Here is an 11,396-nt window from a genome sequence, read left to right as displayed (position 1 = left end):
GGCTCATTTCTCAAGGTGTCAAAACCCAGGAAGCTTCCAAAATGACACTTGCCTCAGGGAATTCGATTGGTGATGAGTAAGAGGTTCCAAATCTCCAAGTGGAAGCAAGAACCTCCAAGTGGACTCAAGAACTGATAGAGGGAGAGGACACTAGTCAGATCTCAAGCTGACTCATCCTCTCTCCAAACATCTATATATGGATCTCTCCTCCATGAGATCAGGAGGCTGGAATTTTGTTATTGCAAAGAATTGTTGTTGGTTTGAGATTGGAATCATTGGGTGCTTAATGCTTTGAAGGGGGAAAAGAGAGGAATTCCATTTGCTAGGAAGGAGATGCTGGATTGGAGCCCTCTGGGTTGTATCTCTTCCTGAACCTTGTTATTCAGCAATAAAGCTATCTTGGTTTCTCCTATATGCTGATGTATTTTTTATGTATGAATGTATTAGCATGTTTAGTTTATTTCTAATCCTAAACTAGTTATGAATGTGAATATTTGTCTTTGTGTAGTGTTCTTCTCTTGTCTCAAGTAGCTGTTCTCTTGTCGCAAGTAGCTGTTCTCTTGTGATCTTGAAGGAAGTTGTAGTTGTATAAGCAAGAAGGCAAGTAGCTGTGAACACCCAAAGAGAAGAGGGACTGGATCGAGGGACAAACGGAAGACACCGGTAAGTCTATTGATCTCTCTTCTTTCACATTTCATAAAGGAAGAAACCAGTATAGCTGTACTCGTTTGTTGCTAAGGCACTGTCACACCTTAGGTGGATAGGATCGTCCTGCATAGGCATTTTTCCCCACAACAAATTGGCGACTCCACTGGGGACATTTGTTTAGTCATTTTATTTGTGTTTCTATCATTGTTTACTTCATAGACTTGACAGCAACAATCGAACTGCATCTGCTTTTCCCGGATGCAAAGTAGACAGTTGCTGCCTTGATCCAATCACTGGACTTGTCTATGATCTGAACAATGGATTCACAAATGATTTGATGATCCTTGTGATAGATCTTAGTACCCCTCAAAGCATCCCTTTAGTTGTACCTTGCTTGTTGCTTTTATTTGGCCTGAAACAGTTGATTAAATAGCAATCTGTGACCCAGAACCTGTGAGAAACGAGAGTTTCTCCTTCAGCGCAGACCCAGTGAAGGGATTCTGCATTTCAACGCAGGTCCCATGAAGGCTACCTGCGCTGAATGTCAAAATCCCTGTGTTGAGGTTGCGCTGAACGAGTTTGTCCTAGTGCAGCTGGGGTTCTCTGCTCTGTTTTGCCTTGTTTTGATCTCTGATTTTTGCAGCCTGTAACCAGCATAGGTACCAGTCTGATAACTCCTTTTCTCTGCTTACATTCCGCCTCCTTTTGTACAAAAATACTGTGAGTGTTTTTATGTGTTTGTGGCGTCATTTACAATTTTCCTTTGCATGAGTGAAATAGTCATCCTGTAGCCCTTGATTCAGATCTGTTGATTGTGATCTTAGGAGAGAGTTCATTGGCTGTTTGCAGTTGATTATACATTTACTTGTGCATTTGGTTTGATTTTGTCTCTTTTAAGTGTCGAAACAAGTATTCATTTCGAAAATCGTTAAGTGTTGTAATCTCTTCTACCCTCTCTGATTTCGAAAAAGTAAACTTGTTTGTATTGGTTATTTAAAAGCAAATTCAAAGTTGTGCAAAAAGCTTTCTTTGTAGGCATCAATACTAAGAAAGCGGAAAACAAACACCTGCATTGTGCATTTGCATTTGATAGTTTGCATGTTTGATTTAGGAAAAGTGCATTAGAGTGTGCTGATTGCTCTTTGAGAAAAGATGGTGTCTTTCTTTTCCCTTAGTAGCTAGGATTTTCAAAGTTGAAAAGATATAAAGCTTGCTTATCATCTTTAGACTGCATTTAGGAATTTGTATCATACATCTCGTGGTGAACCTTGAAAGGCAAACTTTAAAAAGATCAACCTAAAATAAATTGAATGAACTTAACAACGCTTTGCAACATAACGCACAACATAGAGGTCTAGGCTAGAGACGTGTTCCGGCGTTGTAAAGCCTGGTGACTGTCGATCTCGTGGATGGTGGGTGATTCCTCCTGAGGGACGATAGCGCCAGTACGGATTGTGCTCCCACGTACCGTCGCGTATATATTGGGAGACCCCTATAGGCATAAAACCTTTATCCATAGGAAGCCGTGTCAGCCACCCTACTGATCGCAATGCACTGAACACAGCATTCAGGAAGATCGACCGCCCGTACCCTAAAAAGTATTCTGCGGTTTTGCGAAAAGTTTGGCACTCCCTCTGCCTAGAACTCTAGAGAAGTTCCTTTTGGCCTTTTTCAGACTCTATAACAGAAAAATTCCATCCGAGCATTTGTCACTTCGGGCTCGTTAAAACATCGAAGGAGACTAGAGTCATCTTTAGCTTTTTCTTGACTCTTTAAAACTGAAAAAGCAAGTTGTGTCTAAAAGCGTCTAAGAAATTCATTTAATTCGGAAACACACTTTCCCCTTTTGTATTTTGGTTGATCGAGTAATCCGCAATCGTGGAAGAAAGTCAATTGAAACCCCGTCGTTCGCGGAGGCTTACGAGTCAACCGTCTTTGTCTCCGGAATCGAAAACAGTACGGACAAATCGAACTCGTTTAACCGGTTCGAAATCTCCTATCAAAGTTAGAACAAGTGTTCCAACAACATCTGAGATTCCGGTTACTCCAAACATTTCTGGAAACCCTGCCTCTATAGAAGAAGTTCAACAGCCACAGAGGGACAGTAACACTGATCCTAGTCTGGGGGAAAATACTTGCGTTGCTGAACCAGTTCCATCTGTAACCGGTTCAGAGAGTCTTGCTCCTCAAACAACTATCGCTGTCAATTCAACCCCTTTTTCGGCACCAGAAATATTTTACGAACCTGACGGTCTTCCTCTTCCACCGGGTTTGATTGCAATAGAGGAAATTGTAGAGGATCCGCAAGCAAGTACTCCAACCCATTTTGGAGTAGGGGTCACTCTATTTCCTTCTACATCAGAAGTTAGTCTACCACAAGTGGAAGTCCCTGTAGAATCGCTAGGCAATCTATTGGATAGACTCAAAATGTCTGAACAACCATCAACATCTAGGACTGTGTCGAATGACACAGCGACAGCAGAAGCCCCTGTTGTCACTCCGACAATGTTTGCCGGCATACCATCTGTCCCGACTAGCTCACAACAGCTAGAAGGAGTCCACCAAGGGACTATTTCGACAATTTGGTCTGTTCTAGTTTGTTCATCTGGAATAATATCCGGCAACTCTTATGTTGAGACTCGCCAGATTGATCCATTTGGAGGTCAATTTGGGCAATCCAGTCCACAAGGACAAACGATCCCCTTGAGTTCCGGATTGCTACCGTATGGGGGGCAGTATGCCCTTTCACTACCCCCTCCGGGAGGGTATCCATACGGGAGTTCACAATAGTATTCAGGTTATACTGGAATTACATCAAGTGGTTGGGTACCTATGCTACCTCAACAACCAAGGGTTGTGTATTCTATGCAACAGTGTGTACCTATGACGAACATCCCGACCACACCGGCTATTGTGACAGTGTCGCAAGTCCAAACGTTGCCTGTTGTATGCCAACCTCAGATTTCTCAGGTTGTAATGCAACAGCCCCTTGACCCTATAACACAACCACAATCGCCAACTGGTGGGACGACACAGGTCCAAACGGGTACAATTACCCCACACCTTGGCCCAACAGTTAGTATAGCACAACAGAACATGGCTTCACAACCATGGCTGGTGCAATACCAACAACCACAATTCCAGCAAGTGTACCAAGGTTCTGAGCAACAGATCTTTGCGAACAGTGGACAACCGTATATTCAAAACGGTCAAAACCAACCGCTTTACAGTGGTCAAGTCCACCAACCGTATCAGTCATACCAACATCAATTAAATTATGCTGGTATGCAAAGACCCACTGCTCAGGCGATTCCATCTTATCCTGGGTATGCTTCGCCTAACCCGAATCAACAGTTGCCCTTTGTAGCAACTCTAGAATTACCAGATCTAAACCGGTTGACGAATGATCCAATTGCTTATGCCCCTTAGTGGCCAGCGATTCCACATAAACTTCCGTCAGATATTCCTAAATTTAATGGAAATCCGGGTGAAGATCCGTCGAATCATGTGATGACCTTTCATCTGTGGTGTTCATCAAACACCCTAAATGATGATTCGATTAGGCTTCGCCTTTTTCAGAGGACGTTAACTGGCCCGGTAGCAAAATGGTATATCGAATTGCCTAGAGCTTCATTCGACAACTTCAGTACCCTAGCCACGACTTTCTTAACCCATTTTCAATTACCCATAAGGTATGAAACGGGAACGGAACTCCTAACCAACTTCAAACAGACAACGGCCACTCACATATCTGATCATATACATGAGTGGCGACGTCGTCGTAGGATGGTAAAAACGTACGTTCCCGATCAGCTATTAGCTGAATGGTTTATCAAGTCATTACTTCCTGCCATCATGGAAGATGTGGCAAAGGGGGGAGTCGTAACGGAAGAGCAAGTAATCGCTCGTGCGCAATATCTGGACTTGGTTTACACTCAGTCCGACACGCTCTACGACAAAATACCTGATGCCCCTAGACCGGAATTCTCAATTCCTCCTCCTCCTAAATCAAACAATGACTCTCATGCCGGCGATGGCATGATTGGCGCAACAGACATGAAATCGACAAAGGCTATATCTAAAAAGGCCCGTAAGATTTCCGGTCAAAATGCAAATGAGGAACTTCTTGCCTCGGAAGTAAGTGCCGTGTCGGACGACAAGGGCAAACAACTGAAGCAACCAGGGGGCAAGAAGAAAAAGAAAGGGAGAAAAAGGAAACCCCCTGCGGGGTGTCATATATGCGATGAGGATCATTGGATAGCAGATTGTCCATACAAAGCTAAGCTTAAAAGATTCTTTAAGAGTTCGAAAACCTCAGCTGTGTTGACTGATCCATTTCCAAGCCCGGGAACCGAACTGGTTGCTAATCAAAATGCTTCCCGATCCCAAGTGCTTATGTTGTCTGTATCAAAGCAGCAAAATGATGCTTTGACGAGGAATAAAGATTACAGGAATCCAAAGCTGTCGAACAACAAGGCTAATGAACAACCTAGTAGTTCGACAACAACTTTGACCGAAGTTGTGCCACCCATCGTTCCTGAGCCAATGATAAAGTCGCAAAAGGGAGCAGTACACAAATCAACATTTAATCCTTGTGCGAAAATAGCACAGATAGAGGACCTGGCCCAATCGCCGTCCGCTATGTCGACACTTGAGGTACCGCAAAATTGCTTCTCCCAAGAGCAAGCTTTATTATCAGCAATAGGTGGGATTGACCCAATGGATTCCAATCTTGTGGCCTTTGATCATAAAGGATATGACCCTCAGTTACCAGCTCAACTAGCTTTCCTTATTCAAGTGAAAGCCCTCAACAAAACTGTTCATCGAACAATTATTGATGAGGGGGCATCTACATGCATTATGTCGATGAGTTGCTGGAAAACTTTAGGATCTCCAACCTTGTCGCGATCTTCGACGACATTAAAAGCATTCGACGGAAGGACATATACCCCATATGGTATCCTAAGTAACTTGAAAGTTGAACTAGGAGGGAAAACAGTAGAAATAGATGTTGAAGTCATCGATGGGAATCTTGATTAAAACATCCTACTAGGAAGACCGTGGATCTATGCCATGGTCGCAGTTGTGTCAACCTACTTTAGGAAGATTACATTTCCCTTCCAAGGAAGAATTACAATCGTCGACCAACAAACTTTTCTCCCCAACAGTTCACAAGTTACGGGAAGCATTCCAATGATCCATAGAAGCGATCATTCGCTCCAAAATATCGGAGTAGGTCTCCTAAAAGACCCTGCTTTAATGGGTACTTTTGCCCTACCGCCTCCAAGTAATCTGGCGGAAGTGGCCACAGTGGAATATGAAACCTTCTACATCTAAAGGATTTGGACTCCGAGGACGGTTCTTATCTTATGTCAACCTCGTTAAAAAATGAAACAAGGAGTCATGAGGATAGTACTTTTACTGTGTCAACCTCATCAAAAAATGAAACAATCCCCTTTCCAAATCTCAAAGGTAAAACTTCATTCCAACCACCGAGTTGAATGCAATGAAGCTTGGGGGGCATGCACCTCGATTTGCGTTATTATGCTGGGGGCATGCAAACTTATCGAGCAGTTTTAGCACACAGTTCATGCTCGTTAAAAAATAAACGCAAGATTCGAGCAGTTTTAGCACATAGTTCATGCTCGTTAAAAAATAAGCATAAGATCGAGCAAATGTTTCCACCCGCGTTTAAGCTCGTTAAAAAATGAACTATCCCGGTAAATAACCACTGTGAATGTAATATCATCAGCCATTAAAGCCTTGGCCGTGTTTGCACCGTCGCCTCCACTTTTCATTTGGCCGATCGTTCACCTCCATATGATTGTTTACCCATTTTGAGGAATAGCTGCGAAGAGTGATTACACCTAGCCATCCTTGTGACACTGCCGTGCTTGGAAAATTCCAACTTGTACCTGGAATCAGCTGCTAACCCTATTTATCACTCGTTCCTCAAAAGACGAGTCTTCTTTAAGCTCTTTTCATCTGACTCGTAAAATATGAAAAGATTGTTGAGTTTTGGCCTTCCAGCTCGTTAAAGCGACCGGGAGAGCTATCCCTCCTCTAGATTTTAATCTTTTTGGACCTGAGGGATTATTGCACAAAAAGATTGAGCGCTTGTTTTATTTGGCTCGTTAAAACTATCGAAAACTCATCCCTTCTGTATTGTTTTATAGTTTTTCGGACTTAAGGGATTAGATGACGAAAAAGGACTTTTGGAGTTAACTTTATGTACCTTTTCAGACTCTCTATAAATGAAAAGGACCGAGTTATCCTTGTCGTTAGACTCGTTAAAATCATTAAATAGCGACAAACTTGTCTTTAGACGAGAACGAGTTTCACTATCGCTAGGCTCGTTAAAACATAGCGATGGGCTTGCCCGAAGGGCAGGTTATAGAACAAGCATATGTTATCCTCCTCAAGCTTGACAAAAATAAAGAGGTACTGGTCAGCAATGACTGGGGAAAAATTGGGAGAAGCTAAAGAAAACTTTGATGGTAGCAAGTCGCTCTTGAACATGACACTTTTCCTCCGTACCACAATCGGGTTGGGTTGTTTCGTTCACCGGTCACATCCATGGTCTCGCCATACCATCCATATTTGGGGTAATGGTACCGATCCATCGCATCAGTGTCGCCATATGTTCAAGAGAAGTCGTTCAGAAAAGTCAACCGTGTCCCATCCACTACCATACATTATCCTTCATCCTTTCATGACCGCCACCCTGAATCATATGTCACAGATCGTTTTCACCTCCATTAAAATCATTAGCTCCGTTCCGTGTCACTGATGTGAGATTCATTAAGGCCCTCCTTTGACGGATCACTTCTTGTCGACATCAGCTCATTATCCGAGAAGTTGATCTAGGAACAACCCCTTCAGTACTTTGAAGCTTGCATGCCTCAATGGCAAGTTTCTCACTTCCGGCGACAGGTATACATCAATGACCTTCGACCGAAAGATTTTGCGTGGTGTTCGACGCCAAGTCCTTTATTCACACCACGTGAATTGTACTGCAGTACCTTGAGGGTCATTATCATTATCGGTGATTCCTCTCGCGCTTGTTAACAGTTTACCTCATTGACCGGTAATCAAGCGATGTCTTTGCATGTTCGACTTCAGAACAATTCTCACATGGATCGACTTGTACTTAGAGTGAAGATCGAACGAGTTTGAAGACCCCGGATCTAGTTTCATCCATCCGGGCTGCGATATATATTCAGGAAAGATAAAGACATTGACATGTACATCATTGCAGCAGATAATCATCCTACTCAAAGGATGATAATTTCATCAAAATTATCAGTCTACCATCAGACGATTGTCTGTTCTATGTACAGAAAAATGAATTTATAAAGTTGAGCATGGGAATGCCCGCCTCAGCTAGATCATGAAAGAAGTATGAAAAATAATTACGCCGTAAGGCGTTCCCCTCTGAAATCAACTTTGCTCTCTGCCTACGTGTCATTACTGTGCACCATTAGATGATATGTTAGACGATTGAGCCATCTTGAGTCGTTGGATCAGCTGCAACTCCTTAACTGCCTGAGCAGCGCATCGGCTTCGTCTCCTTGGGTACTGTATCGACGGCGGGGAGAAGATGCTGGTGTACGAGTATATGCCCCAGGGGCCGCTGAGTCTGCATCTGTTTGAATGGGCGGCGGCCGGGCTGAGGCCGCTAGAATGGAAACAGAGGCTTAGCTTTGCCCTCGATGTCGCCCGCGGAGTTGAGTACCTGCACAGCCTTGCACGGACGAGCTTCATTCACAGAGATCTGAAGCCCTCTAATATCCTTCTGGGCGACGACATGAGGGCCAAGGTCTATAACTATGTTAGGATTAGACAGGTACTCTCATTTGTTTGTGGGTCGTTTTTCTGGATGGGAAATATGAGTTTTCCAAAAAAAATACTTTCAATCGGTTTTTGATTGTGGAATCATCGGTATTATGTCTGGAATTTTCAGCAAATGCGCCAACAGGCTCATGAAAGTGGAGATTCTCCTGCCATACCTATAACAGTGAGGCAGTTAGAAGCTATTATTCGATTAAGCGAGTCCATTGCAAAGATGCAATTGTGAGTAGTCCTAGCATTATTTTGTAATTTTTCAATGTATGCATTATTGTTAATCAAAGTCAATCGATTTCCTTAGTCAGATTGCATCTGAAAAATTGAAAATATTGTTTTTAATGCAGGTCAACTGTAGCAACAGAGGAACATGTCACAGAAGCTTTGAGGCTTTTCAATGTTTCTACTATGGATGCTGCACGCTCTGGCATTGCTGAACAAATAAGTTTGACACCAGAAATGAGAAGTGAAATTCAGGTACGCGTCTCATCTAATCTAGCAAGTAAGAACAGCTATATTTGTGGATTCTTTCTTCAAACCAAAAGCCTGCTATGCTTGCGAACTATGTCATGGTCTTTGATTTGCAACAATAAAGAAAATTGATGGTTGCTCATGCTAGTGCCACATGCTTGTAACAGCAAGTTGAGACACAGATAAAGAGACGGATGGGAATCGGCATCAACGTATCTGAGAGGCGTCTGATTGATGATATGGTCAGAATGGGGTTGAATGAATCAACTGTAAGAATTACAACACTCATTATATTGCTGAGTTTTGGCAGTGACTATTTTATTATTATAATTTTCCAATGTCAGTACATGTTACTTCTATAATTAGTTTTGTTAGCTAGCTCAATATTGGAGTTATATTGCTTACCCGTAGATCATTTTATGGGTAGTTTGCGCAACAGGCAATGTATATCACGGGGAGAAATGGCTTTCGTCACCTATAGAACCTTGCTAATGATGTTGTTTACAGCCTCTCTTAAGTAATGATATGATAGGTTGTTTACAGCTTCTCTGAAGTAATGATATCATAGCCATGGTTTTCACCAAGTGGGCTGATTTGTTCATTTCAGGTTCGAAGAGCTCTCCTTATCATGCATCAAAGGGATGAAGTGGAATACAAGAGAGAAAGGCGTGTCATAGTTCGCAAAGTGTAAAGTTAAAGATGAGTGATCTGATACTGTTAGGACCCTAACAGAGGGCCGCGGCTAGGCAGTGCCAGTTTTGTGTAAAGTTTATTTTCTTCAACAGGCATCCTTCCAAAAGGCTTTTCTATAATGGTCTCGACACAAGAGGCAGTTTTATTATGATAAATATCGTGGTAAAGTCATGCTTACGAGGTCCCTCCTCCCAAATCAAGTCATGCTTACGAGGTCCCTCCTCCCAAACCAAGTCATGCTTACGAGGTCCCTCCTCCGACTCTTACAAGGGTTCCCTACATTCCAGCTCCCACAGGAAAACCCCACCCCTCTTCTCCTCCACCAGTCCACAAACTCCCCACACCTCCCAAATATGTTTACCCTGCTCCTCCTCCTCGCTATTAGACTCTGCAACTAGTCAAACAAGTATGCATTTTCACATAAGTTTTCTCTGCTACTTTCTTTCCACTGTTACATGCATTTCAATTTCTTATGGTTTGTTTTATAGGATGGATCTCAGTTCACCATTTTCTGATCACCATTTTCTGATGTTGCTCTCAGTGAATCACACAGATAGGTAGAGTATGAGAGTTTAGTTTCGAAAATCTGGTTTAATAGTTAAGTGGAGAGGTTTGGTCTTCAAGATTTCTATGGTTCAATTCTGAACAAAACTATGTACTACAGATATTCCAAGTGCTACCTCTTCAACTGAGCTGGAAAAAAATTAGAATATGACAGCAACTCTTACAAGAGACTGCGAAAAAATTAGAATATGATAGCAACTCTTACAAGAGACTGCGAAGTGTCAATCACACATGAGTTAAGATTAGTATCTTTGTTCTTAGCAAGTTTGAGTCTATGTAATCACTTAGCTTTAAGTATTTGAATCAATGCAATTTACTGAGCAACAGTTCATATCAGAATTTGTGTTATTATTGTGCAGTTTCCTCCTCTGTCCATCTATTGGATTTTGTCATTACCAAAAAGTTGAATATAAATATGTGAGCTACCAACACTCTTGTTTGAAAAGCTGAAAGCTGCGTACAAGTATATGTTTCCAATCCATTTTGAGTTTCTTATATTCTTCTGCATAGGAAGAAGAGACAATGTGTCAGCTGTTGGTTCTATGCCATTGCATCTGCTAGGTACTGGATACCTATTGCTGTTATTTATCAGAACGTTAAAGAAAATGTTCACTGTTCTGTCCTTCTGAAGTTGATCCTTCGTTTCTCTGTGACATTGCCATTTTGTTTTTGAAATTTACATGTCATTATGCGCGTTGATGCTGCGCAGAAATTTTCATATAATGTTAATCAGTCCATTAAAATATGTTGGAAAATAATAGAGACGATATAAGTCAGTCCAATAAAGACAATGTAAATATAGTTTGAAAAAGTTCATACAGGGTAAATTGTATGCAAAGCTGCTCATAAAGAAAAATCAGGATCTCTTTCATGCGAAATGGATTGTTATTCTAGTAAAAGTGTTAAATATTTTTTATTCATTTCACTTATTATTCAAATTTGTTTCGAACTTGCATGTATGTATAAATTTAACTTATATGTATATATAAATTTGTTTATTAAAACGCCAATAGTGTACGAGGATAACAAATCTCATCACTAACTCATCCCCACCTGTTTATTTCTATGCATTTTCATTCTCATTCTAGTTACGCCGTAAGGCGTTCCCTCTGAAACGAACTCCCCTCCATGCAACCGTGTCTCGACGTGGGCCGTTAAATGGATTGTTAGACGAT

General features: G+C 41.9%; 1 protein-coding gene across 2 annotated transcripts; it reads left to right on the top strand.

Annotated features, from left to right (window-relative positions):
* Positions 1–8,440: 8,440 nt before the first annotated feature.
* LOC149240699 (DNA replication licensing factor MCM5-like) lies at positions 8,441–10,282 on the top strand. Of its 2 annotated transcripts, XR_016245547.1 has the most exons (6): positions 8,441–8,494; positions 8,612–8,721; positions 8,841–8,970; positions 9,132–9,233; positions 9,572–9,838; positions 9,872–10,282. XR_016245547.1 is itself a non-coding variant. In XM_089367352.1 (5 exons), the coding sequence occupies exons 1-5, from the start codon at positions 8,456–8,458 to the stop codon at positions 9,653–9,655; spliced, it is 465 nt and encodes a 154-aa protein (XP_089223478.1). In that variant the 5' UTR covers positions 8,441–8,455; the 3' UTR covers positions 9,656–10,282. The 2 variants fall into 2 exon arrangements, 1 of the variants encoding a protein (XP_089223478.1); XM_089367352.1 differs by having other exon boundaries at positions 9,572–10,282.
* Positions 10,283–11,396: the final 1,114 nt, after the last annotated feature.

Source organism: Pinus tabuliformis, chromosome 8, assembly GCF_031772625.1.
Source record: "Pinus tabuliformis cultivar Carrire ecotype Pingquan chromosome 8, CPIR1, whole genome shotgun sequence".
NCBI lineage: Eukaryota > Viridiplantae > Streptophyta > Pinopsida > Pinales > Pinaceae > Pinus > Pinus tabuliformis.
This window is presented reverse-complemented; position numbering and strand designations above follow the sequence as displayed.